At 42.3% G+C, this 21,690-nt stretch overlaps 1 protein-coding gene across 2 annotated transcripts in view; it reads left to right on the top strand.

The window, feature by feature from the left end:
- Positions 1 to 21,690, top strand: part of LOC143963808 (sodium/potassium/calcium exchanger 1-like) — a 143,761-nt gene that overhangs the window by 17,311 nt on the left and 104,760 nt on the right. For both annotated transcript variants that reach the window (XM_077473540.1, XM_077473539.1), the window contains exons 2-3: positions 3,563 to 4,767; positions 15,997 to 16,059. In XM_077473540.1, the coding sequence (XP_077329666.1) occupies positions 3,742 to 4,767; positions 15,997 to 16,059 (1,089 nt within the window). In that variant the 5' untranslated portion in view covers positions 3,563 to 3,741. The remainder of the gene's footprint in view (positions 1 to 3,562; positions 4,768 to 15,996; positions 16,060 to 21,690) is intronic.

The raw sequence follows: 21,690 nt of genomic DNA, 5'->3' as shown, positions 1-21,690 counted from the left end.
AAGAAGCTGGAAGGACTTTTCCCTGACGTCCTGCCAGCGCACCGCTGTAGTGTGAAAGCCCTCGGCCTCTGGCTTTCACACTACACATAATGGTGCAGCTTCTTTATGGCGGATTGCAGGCGCTATTTCTAACGCTATAGCGCCTGCAAAACGCCTTCGGTGTGAAAGGGGTCTTAAAGTGAATGTGCCGTTTTTACAAGGTGATGGTTTACAATCACTTTAAGTGCTCTCGTGCTGGTCGGGAACCCCATGAATCCGATCGTGGGTTCCGCGGACTCGATCGTCTCACGGGGCGGCTGAACGGGGAGATGCCGTTGTAAACAGCATCTCCCCGTTCTGCCTAGCAACAAGTGACGCTGATCTCTGCTCCATGTGATTGGAGCAGAGATCAGTGTTCACTAACATAAAGCCCAGCCCCCCACAGTTAGTAACACGCCCCTAGGAACACTTAACCCCTACACTGCCACCCACTGGTTAACCCCTTCACTGCCAGTGTAATTTACACAGGAATCACTGCATTTGTATAGCACTGATTGCTGTATAAATGGCAATGGTCCCAAAAATGTGTCAAAAATGTCCAATGTGTCCACAATGTCGCAGTCACAAAAAAAAAAATCGCTGATCGCCGCCATTACTAGTAAAAAAAAAAATTATTAATAAAAATACCATAAAACTATCCCCTATTTTGTAAACGCTATAACTTTTGCGTAAACCAATCAATAATCGCTTATTGCGATTTTTTTTTTACCAAAAATATGTAGAAAAATATGTATCGGCCTAAACTGAGAGAAAAAAATGTTTTTTTTTATATATTTTTGGGGGATAATTATTATAATAAAAAGTAAACAATTATGCGTTTTTTCACAATTGTCGCTCTATTTTTGTTTATAGCGCAAAAAATAAAAACCGCAGGGGTGATCAAATACCACCAAAAGAAAGCTCTATTTGTGGGAAAAAAAGTACGTAAATTTTGTTTGGGAGCCACGTCGCACGACCGCACAATTGTCAGTTAAAGCGACGCAGTGCCGAATCGCAAAAAGTGGTCTGGTCTTAAGCCAGTAAAATGGTCTGGTCTGAAAGTGCTTGATTAACCACTTCCCGACCAGCGCATGACGATGTACGTCGACAGAATGGCACGGGCAGGCATATTGGCGTACAGGTACGTCCAATATTCAATGCCGCCCTGCCATCGGGAGCGCGCCGCCGGCGGCGCGCTCCCGCGCTGGTCGGGACCCCCGTGAGTCCGGTCGCGGGACCCGCGGACTCGATCGCCGCGGGCATCCCCGCGATCGTCTCACGGGGCGGCCGAATGGAGGAAATGCCGAGTAAACAGCATTTCTCCATTCTGCCTAGCAACTAGTGACGCTGATCTCTGCTCCATGTGATTGGAGCAGAGATCAGTGTTCACTAAATGAAAGCCCAGCCCCCCCACAGTTAGTAACACACCCCTAGGAACACTTAACTCCTACACTGCCACCCACTGGTTAACCCCTTCACTGCCAGTGTCATTTACTCAGGAATCACTGCATTTATGTAGCAGTGATTACTGTATAAATGACAATGGTCCCAAAAATGTGTCAAAAATGTCCGATGGGTCCCCCACAATGTCGCAGTCACAATAAAAATCGCTGATCGCCGCCATTACTAGTAAAAAAAAAAAATAATAAAAAATTATTAATAAAAATGCTATAAAACTATCCCTATTTTGTAAACGCTATAACTTTTGTGCAAACCAATCAATAATCCCTTATTGCGATTTTTTTTACCAAAAATATGTAGAAGAATACATATCGGCCTAAACTGAGGGAAAAAAATCTTCTTTTATATATTTTTGGGGGATATTTATTATAACAAAAAGTAAAAAATAATGAGTTTTTTTCAAAATTGTCGCTCTATTTTTGTTTATAGCGCAAAAAATTAAAACCGCAGGGGTGATCAAATACCACCAAAAGAAAGCTCTATTTGTGGGAAAAAAAGGACGTCAATTTTGTTTGGGACCCACGTCGCACGACCGCGCAATTGTCAGTTAAAGCGACGCAGTGCCGAATCGCAAAAAGTGGTCTGGTCTTTGACCAGCAAATTGGTCCGGTCTGAAAGTGGTTAAATAAATGTATGCTTTGTTTAAATGTAATTTTTATTCTGTAGATGATGTCCTCCTCAAGAAGCGGGTATACTGCGAAACCGGTAGAGGATCCCTGTATACTCTACCTCAACTCTAGCTTTACAGGGGTTCCCGTTGGGAGTTAGTGTATGTGTGGGGTATCTTTTTTAATATGTTTATATTATTTTTGGTTGAATTGTATTAAAAATTTTTTTTTTTTTACCTTAAACCTTGGGTTTGTGTATCAGTGTTGTGATAGTCCATTAGCCCGTCTGGGTGTCCTTGTGTACTGGTCAGCATCAGCAACTATCCTCACATTTTCACCTTTCTACCTTTCATAATAATAGCTAACTATTACATTATTGGTATTGGAATTTCCTTTTAAATTTGGCTGTTAGTGAACGTATTGAATACAAATTTATCCAAAGTCACAAATTATCCGAAATAACTATTGCCGTATCTAAACGAATGGAATGTAACAAATTAATAATAATAAATAACAATAATAATAAAAACGTTGTATTATTATTATTTAATATTCTTGTTTCTTTCCATTTGTTTAGATGCAGCATTCGTTATTTCAGATAATTCCTAACTCCAGATAAATTTGTATTAGTTTCGTTCACTAACAGCCAAATTTGAAAAGGAAATTCCAATACCAATAAAGTAATTTAATAGTTATTATTAGTTAGTTATTTAGTTATTCTTTAGAATTTTTGTATTTTCTAATTTTACGAATTTCCCCATTCCCTAATTTTCTAATTTATGAATTTACGATTTGCGATCATAACGAATGGCTCCAAAAGCGAAAAAAAAACAAAAACGAATGAAAACTAAAACAAACAACTTTTTTAGAAGGGCACACGTCTAGTACAGAGCTTAATAAATGAGGTAAAACTTCACTTTGCAAAGAGTACCCAATCACGTGCAAGGGAAATAAAAACAAATCAGCCTTTTTTGCTTGCATGTGATTGGATGATGGAATTAAACAGAACTTCTGCTCATTTACTAAGCTCTAGAGCAGGGGGTCTCAAACTGGCAGCCGTCCAGCTGTTGCAGAACTACAAGCCCCATCATGCCTGCGCCTATGGATGTCATGCTTGTAGCTGTCCGCCTTGCAATGCCTCATGGGAATTGTAGTTCTGCAACAGCTGGAGGGCTGCCAGTTTGAGACCCCTGCTTGCAGAGTGCATAGTCTTTTTGCATTTAGTAAATCAACCCCATAGTTTTGAATGCTTGATCCTTGGCAAGTTTTCGTTTTATACGGTTCATTCTGCAGAGCTTTGACTACTAGTTTTGCCCTCTCAACAGTAATGATGTACGTTCCCCAGCATTTTAGACCCCCCGTGTTTTTATCTTTGGCCATTCTATGTATTAATTTTGTAATAAATGAAGGGGATGTAGCTGATTCGACATTTTAAATGAAAATTGCGCTAATTAACTTTTTAATTTTCTTATTAGGCTTTCCTGGGATGCCCAGCAGAACCCCCCAAATTTAGCAAATGGTGCAAAGGCCGAGCCAAAAATGAAACACAAGCATAGGACAATATCCAGCATCTTTCTCTAGGTGACGAATAGTTTTTGCAGAAGGCAACAGCTTTTTCTGGCTCTTGGTCTTTTAGCCAGGATAGGCTGTAACGATGCATCTACACAGAAGAAAAAGACTTCAGCTGAACCGAATCCTGTTCATAGTTTGTGTGATGTTCCTTTGCTCCCTTTACCAACTATCAGTTGATCAAAAGATGAATTTAGAACCTTGGCCAGAGACAAATTTGGAAAATCCTAGCTCGGTGGAAGATGATAAAGCAGAAACAACTATAAAAGTGTCTGCCAGAGAAGCATTAAAACCTACCACGACCAGCACCACCACCACTACCACCACCAGAACCAGCACTACCACCACTACCAGCACTACCACCACTACCTCAGTCCCACATACAGAAAACGTAACAGAAAGGACCAAAACCAGACACTGTATTTTTGTCGACCCGGATCCCATAACACCCATTGTTAAACCAAGAACCACAACTCCGATTCCAACAACCACCGCAAAACCCACCAGACCTCCATTACCTCATGTCAAAGGAGAGTATCCTGAGGATCTGTTCAGCATAGAGCAACGCAGAAGGGGGTGGGTGTCACTGCACATCTTCGGTATGATGTACGTTTTTGTGGCCTTGGCCATTGTCTGTGATGAGTTCTTTGTTCCAGCTCTGGGAGTGATCACGGAAAAGCTACAGATTTCCGAGGATGTGGCTGGTGCCACGTTTATGGCAGCTGGTGGTTCCGCACCTGAACTTTTCACTTCCCTGATCGGGGTGTTTATTTCCCACAGCAATGTGGGTATTGGAACTATTGTGGGTTCTGCTGTCTTTAACATTTTGTTTGTCATTGGAACTTGTGCCCTGTTCTCCAGGGAGATCCTCAACCTCACATGGTGGCCTCTGTTTAGAGACGTCTCGTTTTATATTCTCGGCTTGATTATGCTGATCATCTTCTTCCTTGATAACGTCATCCTCTGGTATGAGAGCATTTTACTCCTCAGTGCCTATTGCCTGTATGTCCTGTTCATGAAATTCAACGTCCAGGTGGAGCGCTGGGTGAAGAAACAGCTTTCAAAAAGGAAGCGACTGGTAAAAGTAATGGCGCTGGAAAACACAACCAAGGTTTGTAGTTACAACTAACTTTAATCACACATTGTGGTATGCTATATTTTATATACACTAGTACAGGGTTTCTCAACCAGGGTTCCATGAAAGCCAAGGGTTCTTCCAGAGGTTGCTAGGGGTTCCTTGAGCCATAAGCAATTTCTGCCTCTCTGATAAGTTTCCACTGACACCACCAATCTTTTTAGCATTCTATAAGGAGGTAATTCTTCCCAGTGACCACAAGTGTAAGGAGCATTCTTCCCACTGACCATCACACTAATGTTCCATGAGTTGTAGACACAGTCATTTTTTGCAGGGGTTCCCTGAGACCAGAAATCAATTTCAAAGGTTCCCCTGTGTTGAAAAGGTTGAGACAGGCTGCACTAGTAACCAGAGGCGTAACTAGAATCTTCAGGGCCCCAGTGCAAGAAACCATGAAGGGCCCCCACCAAAGTTGTTGCTGGGTCTACAAAAGAACTTGGGCTATAGCCCATAGCAGCGAAGTAAAAAAAGTCATACATTTGGGCGAGCATATACATGTATATAATATACGTGTGTGTTTATATATATATATATATGTCTCGTTACATATCTGAGTGTGGATCCCCCAGTTACATCAGGGCCCCAGAGAGCCCCTCCTTATATCAGGATCCCCAGAGAGCCTCCCCCTACATTAGGGTCCCCAGAGAGCCTCCCTTACATCAGGGTCCCCAGAGAGCCCCCCTCACATCAGGGTCCCTAGAAAGCCTCCCCCTGCATTAGGGTCCCCATAGAGCCTCCCCTTACATCAGGATCCCCAGAGAGCCGCCCCTTACATCAGGATCCCCAGAGAGCCGCCCCTTACATCAGGATCCCCAGAGAGCCTCCCCTTACATCAGGATCCCCAGAGAGCCTCCTTACATTAGTGTCCCCAGAGAGCCCCCCCTCTTGCATTAGTGTCCCCAGAGGCCCCCTCTTACATTAGTGTCCCCAGAGGGCCCCTTCCTTACATTAGTGTCCCCAGAAAGCCCCCCTCTTACATCAGGGTCCCCAAACAGCTTATTCCCCCCCTTGCAGGGGTTCTCCTGTATCTGGCTGGTGGAGGTGGGAGGCGCCCTGGGGCTAGTAGTTCTATCTCCGCATGTATACAGCGGAGAGGGGAGGGGCTTCTGACATGGGCATCAGCAACAGTGTTCAAGCACAGTGAAAGGGAAACTGATACCTGCCCGGGTCAGAGGCCCCTCCCTTCTCCTCTCCACTGTATACACTGACATTCGAGAGAGTACTACAAGCCCCAGGGAGATCCCGCCACCCACAGAGGCACCATAGAGCTGCCAATCGCCACCTTCCACCTCCTCCCACCTCTCTCCACTGCACTCTAAACAGCCAGCCAGAGGTGCAGGGGGGGGGGATGCTGGGTCTTGGGGGCCCCCCACAGGGGTATAACGGAAGGGCCTAGTCGTATATGCGACCACTAAAGTTCCGCCACTGCTAGTAACTTAACACATGGACTTCTAAGGCACCACTGGTTCTATTAACCACTTCCCGTCCAGCGACGTACACGTACTTCGCTGCTATTTTTCGGTGGTTGTACCGGAATGATATGCAGCTGCAAGCATCACCCTGGTACAGTTTTTTCAGAGCCATCAGTTGGCTCTCTAGTAATAGCAATTGGAGCGGCTAACCAGATGCTTGATTGCTATTACAAGCAGCGGAAGAGGACAGCCCCCCTTCTGCCACCTACCGCGGCTCTCTCTCGGGTTCACCCATCCCACCGGGAGATCCGGGCGACCTTTCAGGACATCCGCAGGCTGGCCAGACAGACAAAGCAAAGCCGGGATCAGCTTTGATCGACTGGTCATAATAGTAACCCAGAAGCAATGACACGACATCACTTCCAGTTTACTCATAAACCATCGGCGCCACTTTTTCAAAGTTGAAAGCATTCAGAAACAGCGATCTTGGTCTCTTGAATGCTTTTCAGTGCAGATGAAAGATTTGGGGTCTTATAGACCCCCAGATTTCTCCATAAAGAGGACCTGTCACTGCCTATTGCTGTCAGAAGGATGTTTACATTTCTTCGGACAGCAATAAAAGTGATAAAAAATTATAATTAAAGCAACAGTGTAAAAAAAAATTAATGAACTAATAATTGAAAAAAAAAATATATATATATGAAGTGCCCATGTCCTCCCGTGCGTGCAAAGTTTGCAAAGGCAAACGCGCGCTTCAGTCCCGCGCACACGTAAACAGCGCCCGTCCCACACAGGTGAGGTATTGCCGTAAATGTCAGATCATGGGCAATAATTCTAGCACCTGCTAGAGCACTGCGCTGACTTTGGACTTGATAAATCACAGCGGACCAACACCAGCAGATGACATGGCTCCCCAAATCATAACGGACTTTGGAAAATTTTGCATTTAATTTGGAAATCAAGGTTCCAGAGTCTGGAGGAAGAGCGGAGAGGCGCAGAATCCAAGTTTCACAAAGTTTAGTGTGAAGTTTCCACAGTCAGTGATGATTTGAGGAGCCGTGTCATCTGCTGTTGTTGGTCCCCACTGTGTTTTATCAAGTCCAAAGTCAGCGCAACCCTCTTCCAGGAAATTCTAGAGCACTTCATGCTTCCCTCTGCTGATCAGCTTTATGGAGATGCTGATTTAATTTTCCAGCAGGACTTGGCACCTGCCCACACGGCAAAAGTACCAATACCTGTATTAATGATAATGGTACTGATGAGCAAACTCATCTGATCTAAACCCCATAGAGAATCTATGGGGTATTGTCAAGAGGAAGATGAAGACACCAGACCCAACAATGTAGACGAGCTGAAGGCTGCTATGAAAGCAACTTGCGCTTCCATAACACCTCAGCAGTGCCACAGGCTGGCCACCCCCATGCCACGCCGCATTGATGCAGTAATTCATGCAAAAGGAGCCCCGACCAAGTATTGAGTGCATACTATACTATACATGGGCACACTTTTCACTAAGACAACATTTCTGTATTAAAAATCCTTCTTTTTTATTGGTCTTATGTAATATTCACATTTTCTGAGATATTGAATCTTGGGTTTTCACCAGCTGTAAGCCATAATTATCAAAATGAAAAGACAGAAATGCTTGAAATAACATACATTTTTTTTACATTGAATTACTGAAATAAATTAACTTTTTGGATGATGTTCTAATTGTATGAGATGCACCTGTATAACAACATTTATAAAATACATCATTTATAAAAAGGAGCACATTAGACCATCAAGTTCAAGGTTGTTGTGCATACACCTGAGAACACCAACAATTGACTATATGCCACAGCAGGGTTTCTTGATTGTGGTCTGTAGATAGATACATGTTTCCCAAAAAAAATATTGCTTCCTCAGGAGCTTGGATGAATGATTCTGAATGGATAAAAATAAATTTTATTACAATCAAGGTGACAACTTGTCACCATGATGTGCGTTCACACATTTGTTTTGTAAGTGTATACTATATACTATACTGTATAACAATGAAGATATTCATTATAATTTATATATACAGGGCCTTGAAAAAGTATTCATACTCCTTGTAATTTCCCACATTTTGTCATGTTACAACCAAAAATGTAAATGTATTTTATTGGGATTTTATCCGATAGACCAGGGGTGCCCAACCAGTGGCCCGGGGGCCACATGTGGCCCGTGGAGCCCTCTGATGTGGCCCGTGACCTCCTGCTCTGGGATAGAATAGAAAGAATACTGTTATTAAAGGTCAGTTTATTACTAAAATCACAGTGTATATATGGGCATATCTGTTCTGCAGTGGTTACTGGGCTGCTTTCAAACTGATCTGCAAGTGCAGAGCAGTTTACCTGCAGGTTACCTGCACAGAGCCATAGACTTCTATTATTACCTGCGAGTTTGGTGAGCTTTCTGAAAGTGCACCAAACCTGCAGAATATAATAGAAGTCTATTGCAAACTGCAGGAAAGCCAAAGGTAAACTGCGTTGCACACATGGTTCGGTTAAACTGCAGCGCATCAGTTTGAAGGCAGTCTTGGACCACTTTCACATGGTCAGTCCGACAGTCCGACCAATTGGACCCTCCATTCACCTCTAAGTAGTGGCAGACATAAACTTACTTGTGTTCTACCTCCAATACGATCCACCAAAAAGTATCGCTCTGCAAATGCAGAGTGGACACGGATATGCCATCCACCTGCTCCACTCATTGGTGCCCGTGATCGGTTACCAAGTCGCTTAAGTGGCCCTTGCTCTTCAAAAGGTTGGGCACCCCTGCGATAGACCAACACAAAGTGGCACATAATTGTGAGGTGGAAGGAAAATTATAAATGGTTTCAACATTTTTTTACAAATAAATACCTGAAAAGTGTGGCGTGCATTTGTATTAAGCCCCCTTTACTCTGGTACCCCAAACTAAAATCTAGTGGAACCAATTGCCTTCAGAAGTCACCCAATTAGTAAATGGAGTCCACCTGTGTGTAATTTCATCTCAGTATAAATACAGCTGTTCTATGAAGCCCTCAGAGGCTTGTCAGGGAACCTTAGTGAACAAACAGTATCATGAAGGCCAAGGAACACACCAGACAGGTCAGGGATTGTGGAGAAGTTTAAAGCAGGGTTAGGTTATAAGAAAAAAATATCCCAAGCTTTGAACATCTCACGGAGCTCTGTTCAATCCATTATCTGAAAATAGAAAAAGTATGGCACAACTGCAAACCTACCAAGACATGGCCGTCCACCTAAACTGACCGGCCGGGCAAGGAGAGCATTCATCAGAGAAGCAGCCAAGAGGTCCATGGTAACTCTGGAGGAGCTGCAGAGATCCACAGCTCAGGGGGGAGAATCTGTCCACAGGACAACTATTAGTCGTGCTCTCCACAAATCTGACCTTTATGGAAGAGTGACAAGAAGAAAGCCATTGTTGAAGGAAAGCCATAAGAAGTCCCATTTCCAGTTTGTGAGAAGCCATGTAGAGGACACAGCAAACATGTGGAAGAAGATGCTCTGGTCAGATGAGACCAAAATTGAACTTTTTGGACTAAAAGCAAAACGCTATGTGTGGAGGAAAACTAACACTGCACGTCACCCTGAAGACACCATCTCCACTGTGAAACATGGTGGTGGCGGCATCATGTTGTGGGGATGCTTTTCTTCCGCAGGGACAGAAAAGCTGGTCAGAGTTGATGGGAAGATGGATGGAGCCAAATACAGGACAATCTTAGAAGAAAACCTGTTATGCCCTGTAAACACGACCTGACTTTCCAGCAGACTATGTCCACCGGTCTTCCAGACGGAGTTCTGATGGAGTTACAGTGGACTTTCAAATGAATGGACTTGCCCACGGACTAAAGTCTGTTCATTTTGAATGTGATGAGTTACGACGGGACTAGAAAAGGATGTCAATCTCGCCGCTTTTAACGGTAAGATTGACACCTTGCGAGCCCCGTCGCCTGGTATGGATTTTAAGGGGAAGCCCCTACACCGAAAAAACAGCATGGGGGTCCCCCCATGGTCCATACCAGAACCTTATCCAAGCACGCAGCCCGGCCGGTCAGGAAAGTGGATGGGGACGAGCGAGCTTTGGGGAAGGGGGGCGCCGGGCCACCGCTAGCAAAAGAGCGGCAAAAGAGCAGAAGATAGGATAGGATCGCTGCGATAGGATTTTTTTTTTTCCTATTGCAGCCAACGCAAGATGTACAGGTACCCTGTCGCCAAAACATTCTCGCGGGCAGGTCCTGTAGCTTCCCACGCGTCGTATTTGGTCTGTTGGACCGGCATACAGACGAACAGGTTTCCCACTAGGAACTGGGTCCGGCGGAGTTCCGGCGGGAAAATTTTAAAAATATTCTATTTCTAAAGTCCACCAGATTTTTGGCACGCAAAGGTCCGATGGAGCCCACACATGATCGAATTGTCTGACGGATTTGTTCCGTCGAACCTTTGCTGTCAAAAAGTCAGGTCGTGTGTACGCGGCGTTAGAGTCTGCAAAAGTCTTGAGACTGGGGCGAAGGTTCATCTTCCAGCAGGACGACGACCCTAAACATACAGCCAGAGCTACAATGAATGGTTCAGATCAAAGCATATTCATGTGTTAGAAAGGCCTAGTCAATGTTCAGACCTTAATCAAGATGAGAATCTGTGGCAAGACTTGAAAATTGCTGGTCACAGACGCTCTCCATCCAATCTGACAGAGATTGAGTTATTTTGCAAAGAAGAAGAATGGGCAAAAATGTCCTCTCTAGATGTGCAAAGCTGGTAGAGACATCCCCAAAAAGACTTGCAGCTGTAATTGCAGAGAAAGGAGGTTCTACAAAGTTTTGACTCGGGGGGGGGGGGGGGGCGCCATACAAATGTACCCCCCACACTTTTCACATATTTATTTGTAAAACAAATGTGAAAACCATTTATAATTTTCCTTTCACTTCACAATTATGTGACGCTTTGTGTCGGTCTATCACATAAAATCCCAACAAAATACATTTACATTTTTGGTTGTAACCTGACAAAATTTGGGAAATTTCAAAGAGTATAAAAACTTTTTCAAGGCACTGTATATATACACATGATTGTAATAAACTATTCCTTGTCCATTTTATCTACCTGGACAGGTAAATATTAAAGTGTTTGTTAACCCTAATGCCCTGTACACACAATAGGATTTTCCGACAACAAATTTTGGATGTGAGCTTGTTGTCGGAAAGTCCGACCGTGTGTAGGCTCCATCGGACATTTGCTGTTGGAATTTCGGACAACAAATGTTTGAGACAAAAAACAAGCTCTGAACTGCCGCACTCTTCAGAAAACCACTTTCTTTTATTGGAAAATCACATCTCAACAAACACAGCGAACAAGGAAAAATTGCTGACGCTTCACACTAGCTGTAGTGCTTAATCATAACTATGATTAAGCACTACAGCTAGTGCGAAATGTCAGCAATTTTTCCTTGTTCGCTGTGTTTGTTGAGCTGTGATGTGATTTTTCAATAAAAGAAAGTGGTTTTCTGAAGAGTGTGGCAGTCCAGAGCTTGTTTTTCGTCTGTTGCTAGTGGTAATAGCCAGCATCTGTGGCTTCCCAGCCGAAGAGACAGTTTACAGCCTGCATGTGTACTCCTGGAGCTGTGAGATCCCTTCTCCAACAAATGTTTGAGAGCTGGTTCTCAAATTTTCTGACAACAAAACTTGTTGTTGGAAATGCTGAGTGTGTGTTGTACACAATTCCGACGCACAAAGTTCCACGCATGCTTGGAATCAAGCAGAAGAGCCGCACTTGCTATTGAACTTGAATTTTCTCGGCTCGTCGTACGTGTTGTACGTTCGTTATTTCCGACAACATTTGTGTGACCGTGTGTATGCAAGACAAGTCTGAGCCAACATCCTTCGGTAAAAAATCCATGGTTTTGTTGTCAGAAAATCCCATCCTATTGATTTTCACCCTTGTAATGAAATTTCCTCCACTACACCCCTCCTCCCGTTTCCTACTTGAATAGTTTTTGGCTGGAGTTAGGATTTCAATCTGTATGATCTGTTCCATTGGTCCAGTTTGGCATTGCATATCTCATTGTGAGCTCTGTGACTAAGCCAGTAGGCGGGTGAAACGCGTCAGTGGGAAGTGCCTGGGGGGGGGACAAGCTGAAGCCGTTTCTTACACATGGCGAGTGAGCTGGCAGCTGGCGTGCGGCTCCTTATCTCTTTTGACATTTATGTATATATCATACCCGAGGGATCGCCAGGGAACTGACAATTACTGTAGAGTCCTGTGCAAGGTCACTGACCAGAAGAAGCGCTCGCCCGGCACTGCCACCATTTACAGAACAAAAAAATAACAAGGTGGACAAGGTGTGGATTGCAATGTCGCAACCTCTTCTCTCCACCTTGTCTGATCAGAGAACGAGAATGCAAAGAACCTGGTTGATCGCGGCTATCACTATAGCAGCACCAATTACTACAGTGATGGTCAGCTTCCCCAGGGACTCCTAAGGTATGAGATATACAGACTTACATTGTGCCAAGCTAGACCAATAGAACTATACAATGCACATCATTCCTGGAGCTCAGATATAAAAAAAATAATTCAAGCAACTGTAAAAGATCAATAGGCAATGCAAAAAAACTCGACTTGTATAATATGATGTTGGGGCTTCTCTTGTGACTGCCTTCATGTTTACCTTTCCTGCACATTTCATCTATTCCAGTGTCCCCAGTACATTACATTGCACAGCTACTTTTTTTTTTAAAAAGCTGCCCCCTTTCCACTCCATTTCCATGGTTATGCGCGGCCTGTCTGTAAAAAAAAATTGCAGGTAGTTGAACCCCCTCTAACCTGCCTAATTAGCCGGACAACCTGCCTAATTGGCCGGATGGGCCAGAGGTCAGAAGTGTGTAGGCAGGTGCAGGCTGCAGTATATCCTCCAACCTGAAGATGGCGTTGTGCCTTCCCTTCAGGTTGTTAGGAGTCCAGTGAGGAGGAAATGTCTACAGATGGCCATTTTGGGCAGGATGGTGATTCAGGTGGATTCTGTCCCTATGGGACCTTGCTTTGTGCACTGGTCCAAATCATGTGGTGGAGGGGAGGATTATGGTGTGAGGGTTGTTTTTCAGGGGTTGGGCTTGGCCCCTTAGTTCCAGTGAAGGGAACTTTTAAGGCGTCGGCATACCAAGACATTTTGGACAATTTCATGCTCCCAACTTTGTAGGAACAGTTTGGGGACGGCCCCTTCCTGTTCCAACATGACTGCACACCAGCGCACAAAGCAAGGTCCATAAAGACATGGATGAGCGAGTTTGGGGTGGAGGAACTTGACTGGCCTGCACAAAGTCCTGACCTCAACCTGATAGAACACCTTTGGGATGAATTAGAGCGGAGACTGCGAGCCAGGCCTTCTCGTCCAAGATCGGTGCCTGACCTCCCAAATGTGCTTCTGGAAGAATGGTCAAACATTCCCATAGACACACTCCTAAACCTTGTGGACGGCCTTCCCAGAAGAGTTGAAGCTGTTATAGCAGCAAAGGGTGGGCCAACTCAATACTGAACCCTACGGACTAAGACTGGGATGCGATTAGACCCCTTTCACACTGGGGCGTTTTTCAGGCGTTTTTCATGCGCTTTAGCGTTAAAAAAAGCGCCTGAAAGAAGCTGCAACTGCAATCCCAATGTAAAAGCCTGAGTGCTTTCACACCGAGATCCCTTTCACACTGGGGCGTTTTTCAGGGGCTTTAGCGTTAAAAAAAGCGCCTGAAAGAAGCTGCAACTGCAATCCCAATGTAAAAGCCTGAGTGCTTTCACACCGAGGCGCTGCGCTGGCAGAGCGTCAAAAAAAAGTCCTGCAAGCAGCTTCTTTGCAGCGCTTTTGGAGCGGTGAATACAGCGCTCCTAAATCAATGGGAAGCGCCTGTAAGACGCCTGAAAAACGCCTGAAAAACGCTATTGGCAGCAGCGTTTTGTGGGCGCTTTTAACCCTTTATTTGGCCACTAGCAGGGGTTAAAAGTGCCCCAATAACACTCGAAAAACGCTGGTAAAGCGCTGCTAGTTTAGGCGATGCTTTACGAGCGTTTTTCGGGCGCTGACATTTTGAAAGGGCTCTTAAAGCACTTGGGCTTTCATATTGGGACTGCAGATGAGGCTTCTTTCAAGCGCTTTACAGGCGCTTTTTTTAACGCCCCAGTGTGAAAGGGGTCTTAAAGTGGAAATAAACCTGCCTAACGTTTCCAGCCAAGGAAGCTACCATCTTGGCCTCTGTTTAATCTACAACTGCCATGATGCTGCACATGTGATCAGGTATGACACCAGCCATTGGGTGATTTTACCATTTGGTTGAGAGCACAACCAATGGGGAGTGTTACATTTCCGGCACATGTCAAAAATGTAACTGTTTTCTTAAACTTAAATGGATGGGTTTACTTCCACTTTAAAGTTCATGTGCGTGTAAAGGCAGGCGTCCCAATACTTTGGCAATATAGTGTATGTGCGGTAGCAAAAAAGGGTGGGCCCCCGCGAGCTCCCCAAACCGATGCGAGTGTCGGGCGGTCCTCGATCACCGCCGGGCTCCCATGATCACTCGGGGCACACTGAGAACCCAGAACTGTGTGTGTAAACCTGAGCGGAAAACTGACAGATCATCTGTTCATTCAGACTATGAACAGCGATCTGTTACTTTCCCTGCACAGTCCCCATCCCCCCTTCAGTTACAACACAAACTAGGACAATAAAGAAACTACACTAGCGCTGCTACAATTTTTCTTTATTTTTCTTTATTTGCCTTTTGTGTGTATCTCACCTCTAGTAGCTGCTTTGTTTTTCCTTTTTTTGGTTATAGCGCAGTATTCACCTTTCTTTACAAACTAGGACACACGTTAACCCCTTCACTGCCAGTAACATTTTTACAGTAATCAATGCATTTTTAATCGCACTGATTGCTGTATGAATGCCAATGGTCCCGAAAATGTGTCAAAATTGTCTGACGTTTCCGCTATAATGTCGCAGTCACGTTAAAAATTGCTGATCGCCGCCATTACTAGTAAAAAATAAAATTTATTAATAAAAATGCCATAAATCTATGCCCTATTTTGTAGACGGTATAACTTTTGCGCAAACCAATCAATATACGCTTATTGCATTTTTTTTTTTTACCAAAAATGTGTAGAAGAATACGTATCAGCCTAAACTTAGGAAAACATATGTTTTTTTAAAATATTTTTTTGGGGATATTTATTATAGAAAAATGTAAAAAATAATGGTTTTTTTTCAAAATTGTCGCTCTTCTTTTGTTTATAGCGCAAAAAATAAAAACCGCAGAGGTCATCAAATACCATCAAAAGAAAGCTCTATTTGTGGGGGGGGGGGGGGAAGGGATGTCAATTTTGTTTGGGAGCCACGTCGCATGACCGCACAATTGTCAGTTAAAACAACGCAAAAAGTGCTCTGGTCTTTGGCCAGCCAAATGGTCCGGGGGGCTGAAGCGGTTAAAGGGATGCCTGGGTGGGTGAGAGGTTAAAAATCTGAGCAGTAGAATGTAATGATCTGGGGATCCTGGAATGCACGGAGAGGGGAGGTTGTTGGAAATGTGCTGGAAAGGTGAACTATCCCTTTAAATCTAAACATTTGACATTATGATGCAGAAGTAGAGCAAGTTCCCTTTGGTGCCCTAACAAGAGTCCATAGACAGAACTGTTGCTTTTTTTCTTATTGTGGCTGTTGGTTGAACATATTTGCCTTGCGAAGTTCTGACTGATGGTGTTATGTGGTTACTCTTCATGTCTATATACAGAAAGGCAATGGGTCAGTGGCAGTGGATGAGCCAAAGCCACCTGAAGACAACAACAGATTAAAGGTAGGTGATCCAAGGAGCTTAATACATGCTGCTCAAATGTGTAAATCCAATTAACTGTGCTGCTAAGATGTGCTTATGCAGTGGACACATTACCATAAAACCGAAGCCTATACTATGCCTTAGCTCTGTCTAGAAAGATATTTCCTATTGCTTTTTGGTCACATTTGAAAATATAATATCAGTGGGAACACCCCCGAGGAGCGCAAATTCTGTTTACGGCAACACAAATAAAGCAATAATATTAGACACCGAGGCTGATTCAGTCTCTGAGGCTTTGCTACGACAGCGCTCAGCAGGGGCGATGCTAGGTCTACAGAAGATTTGGGGCTAGAGCCCATAGCAGGAGTAAAGAAAGTCATACGCTTGGGCAGGTACATATATATATATATATATATATATATATATATATTTATATATTTATTATATAAAATATTGTTACATATCTAAGCCCTTGTACACACGGTCGGAGAGTCCGTCGGAATGTGTCCGATCGGAGCGTTTTGTCGGATATTCCGACTGTGTGTGTGGTATGCATCGGACTGTTTCAGTCGGAATATCCGTCGGACCAAATTTTCCAACTTGCCGGAAATATTTTCCGACAAACTGCTCCGATCGGACATACTCCGATCATGTGTAGAGAATTCCGATCGGACAAAGTGCCACGCATGCTCAGATCAAATTCCTACATCAAAGCTATTGGCTACTAGCCTGAACGTAGTCCCATCGTAATGAAATTACGTCATCACGTTCTGAAAGATCGAATTTTCCGACAACTTTGTCCAACCGTGTGTATGCAACAGTTTTGGACAAGATCCGTCGGACAAAATCAGACGGATTTGGTTGTCGGAATGTCCGGCCGTGTGTACAAGGGCTAAGTGTGGATAGCCACTTATACAATATTCCACTTCAAAGTGCCCTAGTATATTGTTGTGAGCCGGTCCGGAACCTGATGTAATGAGGGGGGCTCTCCTCATTACATCAGGTTCCGGACCGGCCCACGACAATATACTAGGGCACTTTGAAGTGGAATATCGTTGTTGTGGCAGCAGCTAGCTACCATAAACCCGGTATCCTCTTCTTCAGTGAGCGTTCCGGTTTCAGATAAAAGTGGATTTGCCGCAAGATCACTTTTATCTGTGGTAGCATAGGGCCCCCCATCCTGCCGTTCTCCGGTGCCCTCCGCCGCTTACCGGAGCCACCAGCAGCAGTTGAGACGATCGCATCCTTCTCCCTGCTTGGGAAGATGGGCCCCACCCGGCTCCATACCATACCATACCATTATGCTTGTAATCGAAAAAAAAAAAAGCATGACAGGACCTCTTAATTATGAGATCTGGTGACAAAAACACCTCAGATCTCACATTTACACTAAAATGCAATTAAAAAAAAAAAATGTTGTTTGCAAAAAAAAAAAAAAAGTCCCTTTAACCACTTGACATCCGCGCTATGGCCGAATGACGGCCGCAGCACGGATCTGAATTCAGTCATATGACGGCCTCCCCTGTGCACGCTCCCTGTGCTCTGTGATCACTCAGCAGTGATTTAAGTATTGTAGTTAAAGTAAACAGCGTTACTTAACGCCGTTACTTTAGAGGCTAACGAGTAATCTAACTGATTACTCTTCCTCTCATGGTAACGCCGCTCCCATTACTTGGGCGGCGTTACCGCAATTACATCTACCACCACGGGGGGCGGTAGATGTAATTGCCGTAACGCTGCAATTACATCTACCACCACTAGGGGCGCAATGGATCATCACATGCCGCGATCCGGAGCGCTTCACGGCCTCGGCCTTAGGAAAGGCCGCGGCTTCGGCCTAGCTCTGAAGCGGCGGCCATCTTGGTGCACCAGTCGGCCGTTTACAATGTGATTGCTCGTTCCTCTTTCCCCTCTGTGTACAGATTTGTACAGTGGAGGGGAGAAATCGGATGGCAGCAGAGCTGTGGGCTGGATCTGTAGTGCCCACAGCGCTGCTCTGTGACAATTGCAGTCACAGCCATCCCTCCATACCCTGCCAATACTCTGCAGTACCCTGCCAATGCTCTGCAATTCCCTGCCAATACTCTGCAATTCCCTGCCAATACTTTTCAAATCCCTGCCAATACTCTGCAATACTCTGCCAATACTTTGGAATTCCCTGCCAATACTCTGCAATACTCTGCCAATACTTTGCAATTCCCTGCCAATACTCTGCAATACTCTGCCAATACTCTGAAATTCCCTGCCAATACTCTACAATACCCTGCCAATACTCTGCAATACCCTGCCAATGCTCTGCAATACCCTCCCTGACAATACTCTGCAATACCATGACAATACTCTGCAATACCCAGCCATACTCTGCCATACCCAGCCATACTCTGCTATACTCTGCTATACTCTGCCATACTCGGTAATACCCAGCCATACTCTGCCATACTCTGCCATACTCTGGGAGGGAGGGGTTTTCCTGGGTAAATTAATTTCTTTTCCTGTAATGTCGCTTCAATATAGATGGACATTAGATGGATCTTGGAGGCAACTTCCATTGAAATCAATGGGTACAAGTCGCCTAGAAGTCGCCTTGAAGTAGTACAGGAACCTTTTCTGAAGTCGGAGCGACTTCAGCAGTGTACATTAAGACGGCTTTCATTCACTTCAATGGAATTTCTTATGTCCCAGGACTTGGGGCAACTTGAGGTTCTGACAAGTCGGATCCCAAGTTGCTGTAGTGTGAACTGGCACTAAGGGTCGGTTCACACTACAACGACTTGGGATCCGACTTTTCAGCCCTCAAGTCGGCCCAAGTCGCTTGGCATTGGGAATTCCATTATAGTCAATGCGAGCCTTCTTAATTTACACTACTGAAGTCGCTCCGACTTTAGAAAAGGTTCCTGTACTACTTCAAGGCGACTTCTAGGCGACCGGTACCCATTGATTTCAATGGAAGTCGCCTCCAAGTCAGATCTCCATCTATATTGAAGCGACTTTACAGGAAAATAAATTAGTTCACCCAGGCAAACCCCTCCCTCCCAGAGAGGTGATTATTCTCCGATTGGCCAAAGTCGACTGTCCTGGGGGCGACTTGAAGTCGTGTTGTAAGTTGCTCAAAGGCGCATTGAAGTCGCACTAAAGTCGTGTTGCGCGTGTGAATCGGCACTAAGGGTGTTCACCAGTGAAATAATTGGTTTTTCTAGTTATATATCAAAACCATTAAAAACAAATGGCATACAAGGAAGAATTAGGAATACCAATCCAATAGGAGCAAAATAACAATGAAAATAAAATATAAATAAAAATAAAAAACACCAGATAAATAATAAGTAAATAAAATGCTACACAGTAAACTTTTTCTAACTTTATGTTTAAATACGTTTATAAAAGGCCCCTTTGCCAATCAAATGAAATTACACTGATCATCAGCTTTGCATCACGTGAAAACACAAAACAGAAATACTTAAAAAATTATTATCATAATAATTATGCCTCATCATTTTAATTTATATCACTTTGTTATTTATAATGTACAATCCTAGAAAATGACATGAGTATTTCAGCTAAAACACATAATCCTGTTTGTGTTTGTCCAAGTTATCACATCAGTCATTTCATATTTCACCTTGTCAAAAATTCTGGAGTGCAGTTGCAGAACATGTAACATACTGAACATGCATCTATTTTTCTTGACTATGACATGGTAAAGTGAATAAGTGATTGATCATAAAACTCTCTGTTGTATAACCTACATGCATTTTAGTTACTTTGTTTTGTTTAGTATCGTTTCAATTTGTTATTTACATAAATTCATTTAGTTAAATTTGTTTCATTCGTTTTCAGTATTTGTTTCATTTATTTCTTTTTTGAACGGATTTGAATTTTTTTTTTATTCGAATTCTGATTGATTTGAAAAAAAATTTTAATCAATCTCGAATAATTTTCGAAATCGACAAATTTTTGGAATTCTCAAAGTTTTTGAATTCGAATAGTTTTCCAATTTCCAAAGAGAATAAAATAGAATAGAGAATAAAGGAATAGAATAGAAAAAAATATATATATATATATATATATATATATATATATATATATATATATTTCTATTCTATTGCTTTATTTTCTACTCTCTTTTATTCTCTTTGAAAATTGGAAAACTATTCGAAGTCGAAAAGTTTTCAAATTTCAAAACTATTCGAAAAGTGAATTTGAATTTTTTGAATTTGAATTCTGATCGATTTTAAACTTTTTTTAAATCAATTTCGAAAAGTTTTTCGAAATCGACAAATTTTCGAATTCTCAAAGTTTTCGAATTCAAATCGTTTTCCAATTTCCAAATAGAATAAAATAGAATAGAGAATAAAGGAATAGAATAGAAAAAAAATTGTTTTTTTATATTCTATTACTTTATTTTCTACTCTATTTTATTCTCTTTGGAAATTGGAAAGCGATTCGAATTCGAAAAGTTTTCAAATTCAAATTTGAAAACTATTCAAAAAGTTTTTAAATTTGAAAACTTCGAAAAAGTGAATTCAAATTTTTTTAATTTGAATTCTGATAAATTTTAAACGTTTTTAATCAATTTAGAATAGTTTTCAAAATCGACAAATTTTCGAATTCTCAAAGTTTTTGAATTCTAATAGTTTTACAATTTCCAAAGAGAATAAAATAGAATAGAGAATAAAGGAATAGAATAGAATTTTTTTTTTCTATTCTGTTACTTTATTTTATACTCTATTTTATTATCTTTGGAAATTGGAAAGGGATTTGAATTCGAAAAGTTTTCAAATTCTAATATGAAAGCTATTTGAAAAGTTTTCAAATTTGAAAACTATTCGTAAAAGGGAATTTGAATTTTTTGAATTCGAATTATGATGGATTTGAAATGTTTCTAATCAATTTTGAATAGTTTTGAAAATCGTCAAATTTTCAAATTCTCAAACTTTTGCTTTGCTTGCAAAATCAAATAATACTTGACTTAACTTTTTTTTTTATTTTTTTATTTTTTTTTACAATTGCCCTACAGTATTATGCTCTCCTGCTTACCACTCTGCCTATCAAGAAATACAATTTTACTGGCCTTTAAAGCAGCCATTCTCAGTCAGGGTTCCATGGAACCATAGAGGTCCTCCAATGGAGAACACGTGATCTCATTACATTGGCCAACGTACTTCATTGAGCCGCCACTTGTAAAAACATTTTTTGTATATTTTTGCTTTCTTGTGTAGCATTTTTTTTTCATGCAGTGGTTTTTAAATGTAATTTAATTTAAAATTTTCATTGTTAATTTGAATTTAATTTTCTCTCAAAATTTTGAGATAGGCATCTTCAAATAGGCAATTTTCACAGTGTCCTTGTTTTTGTTGTCGCTTGACTTTGGCATTCCAATTGTTTTTAAGAATTTTGATATGAAATTAGAGAAACTATTGTAAAAATGCTATTGGTGAACATCTGGTGTAGAGTTTTTGTTTTTTGATTCTGTGTTTTTTTTTGTTTCATTGTTATTTTATTATTTTTATTATTTATTTATTTTGTGTATATATATATATATATATATATATATATATATATATATATATATATATATATATATATATATATATATTTATGGTTCCGAGCCCTATGGCTGGTACGGATAAGGATGACAAACAGGGTTAACAC

This window comes from Lithobates pipiens, unplaced genomic scaffold, assembly GCF_037356315.1.
Source record: "Lithobates pipiens isolate NorthernLeopardFrog02 unplaced genomic scaffold, aLitPip1_a1.2 Scaffold_8, whole genome shotgun sequence".
Taxonomy (NCBI): domain Eukaryota; kingdom Metazoa; phylum Chordata; class Amphibia; order Anura; family Ranidae; genus Lithobates; species Lithobates pipiens.
This window is presented reverse-complemented; position numbering and strand designations above follow the sequence as displayed.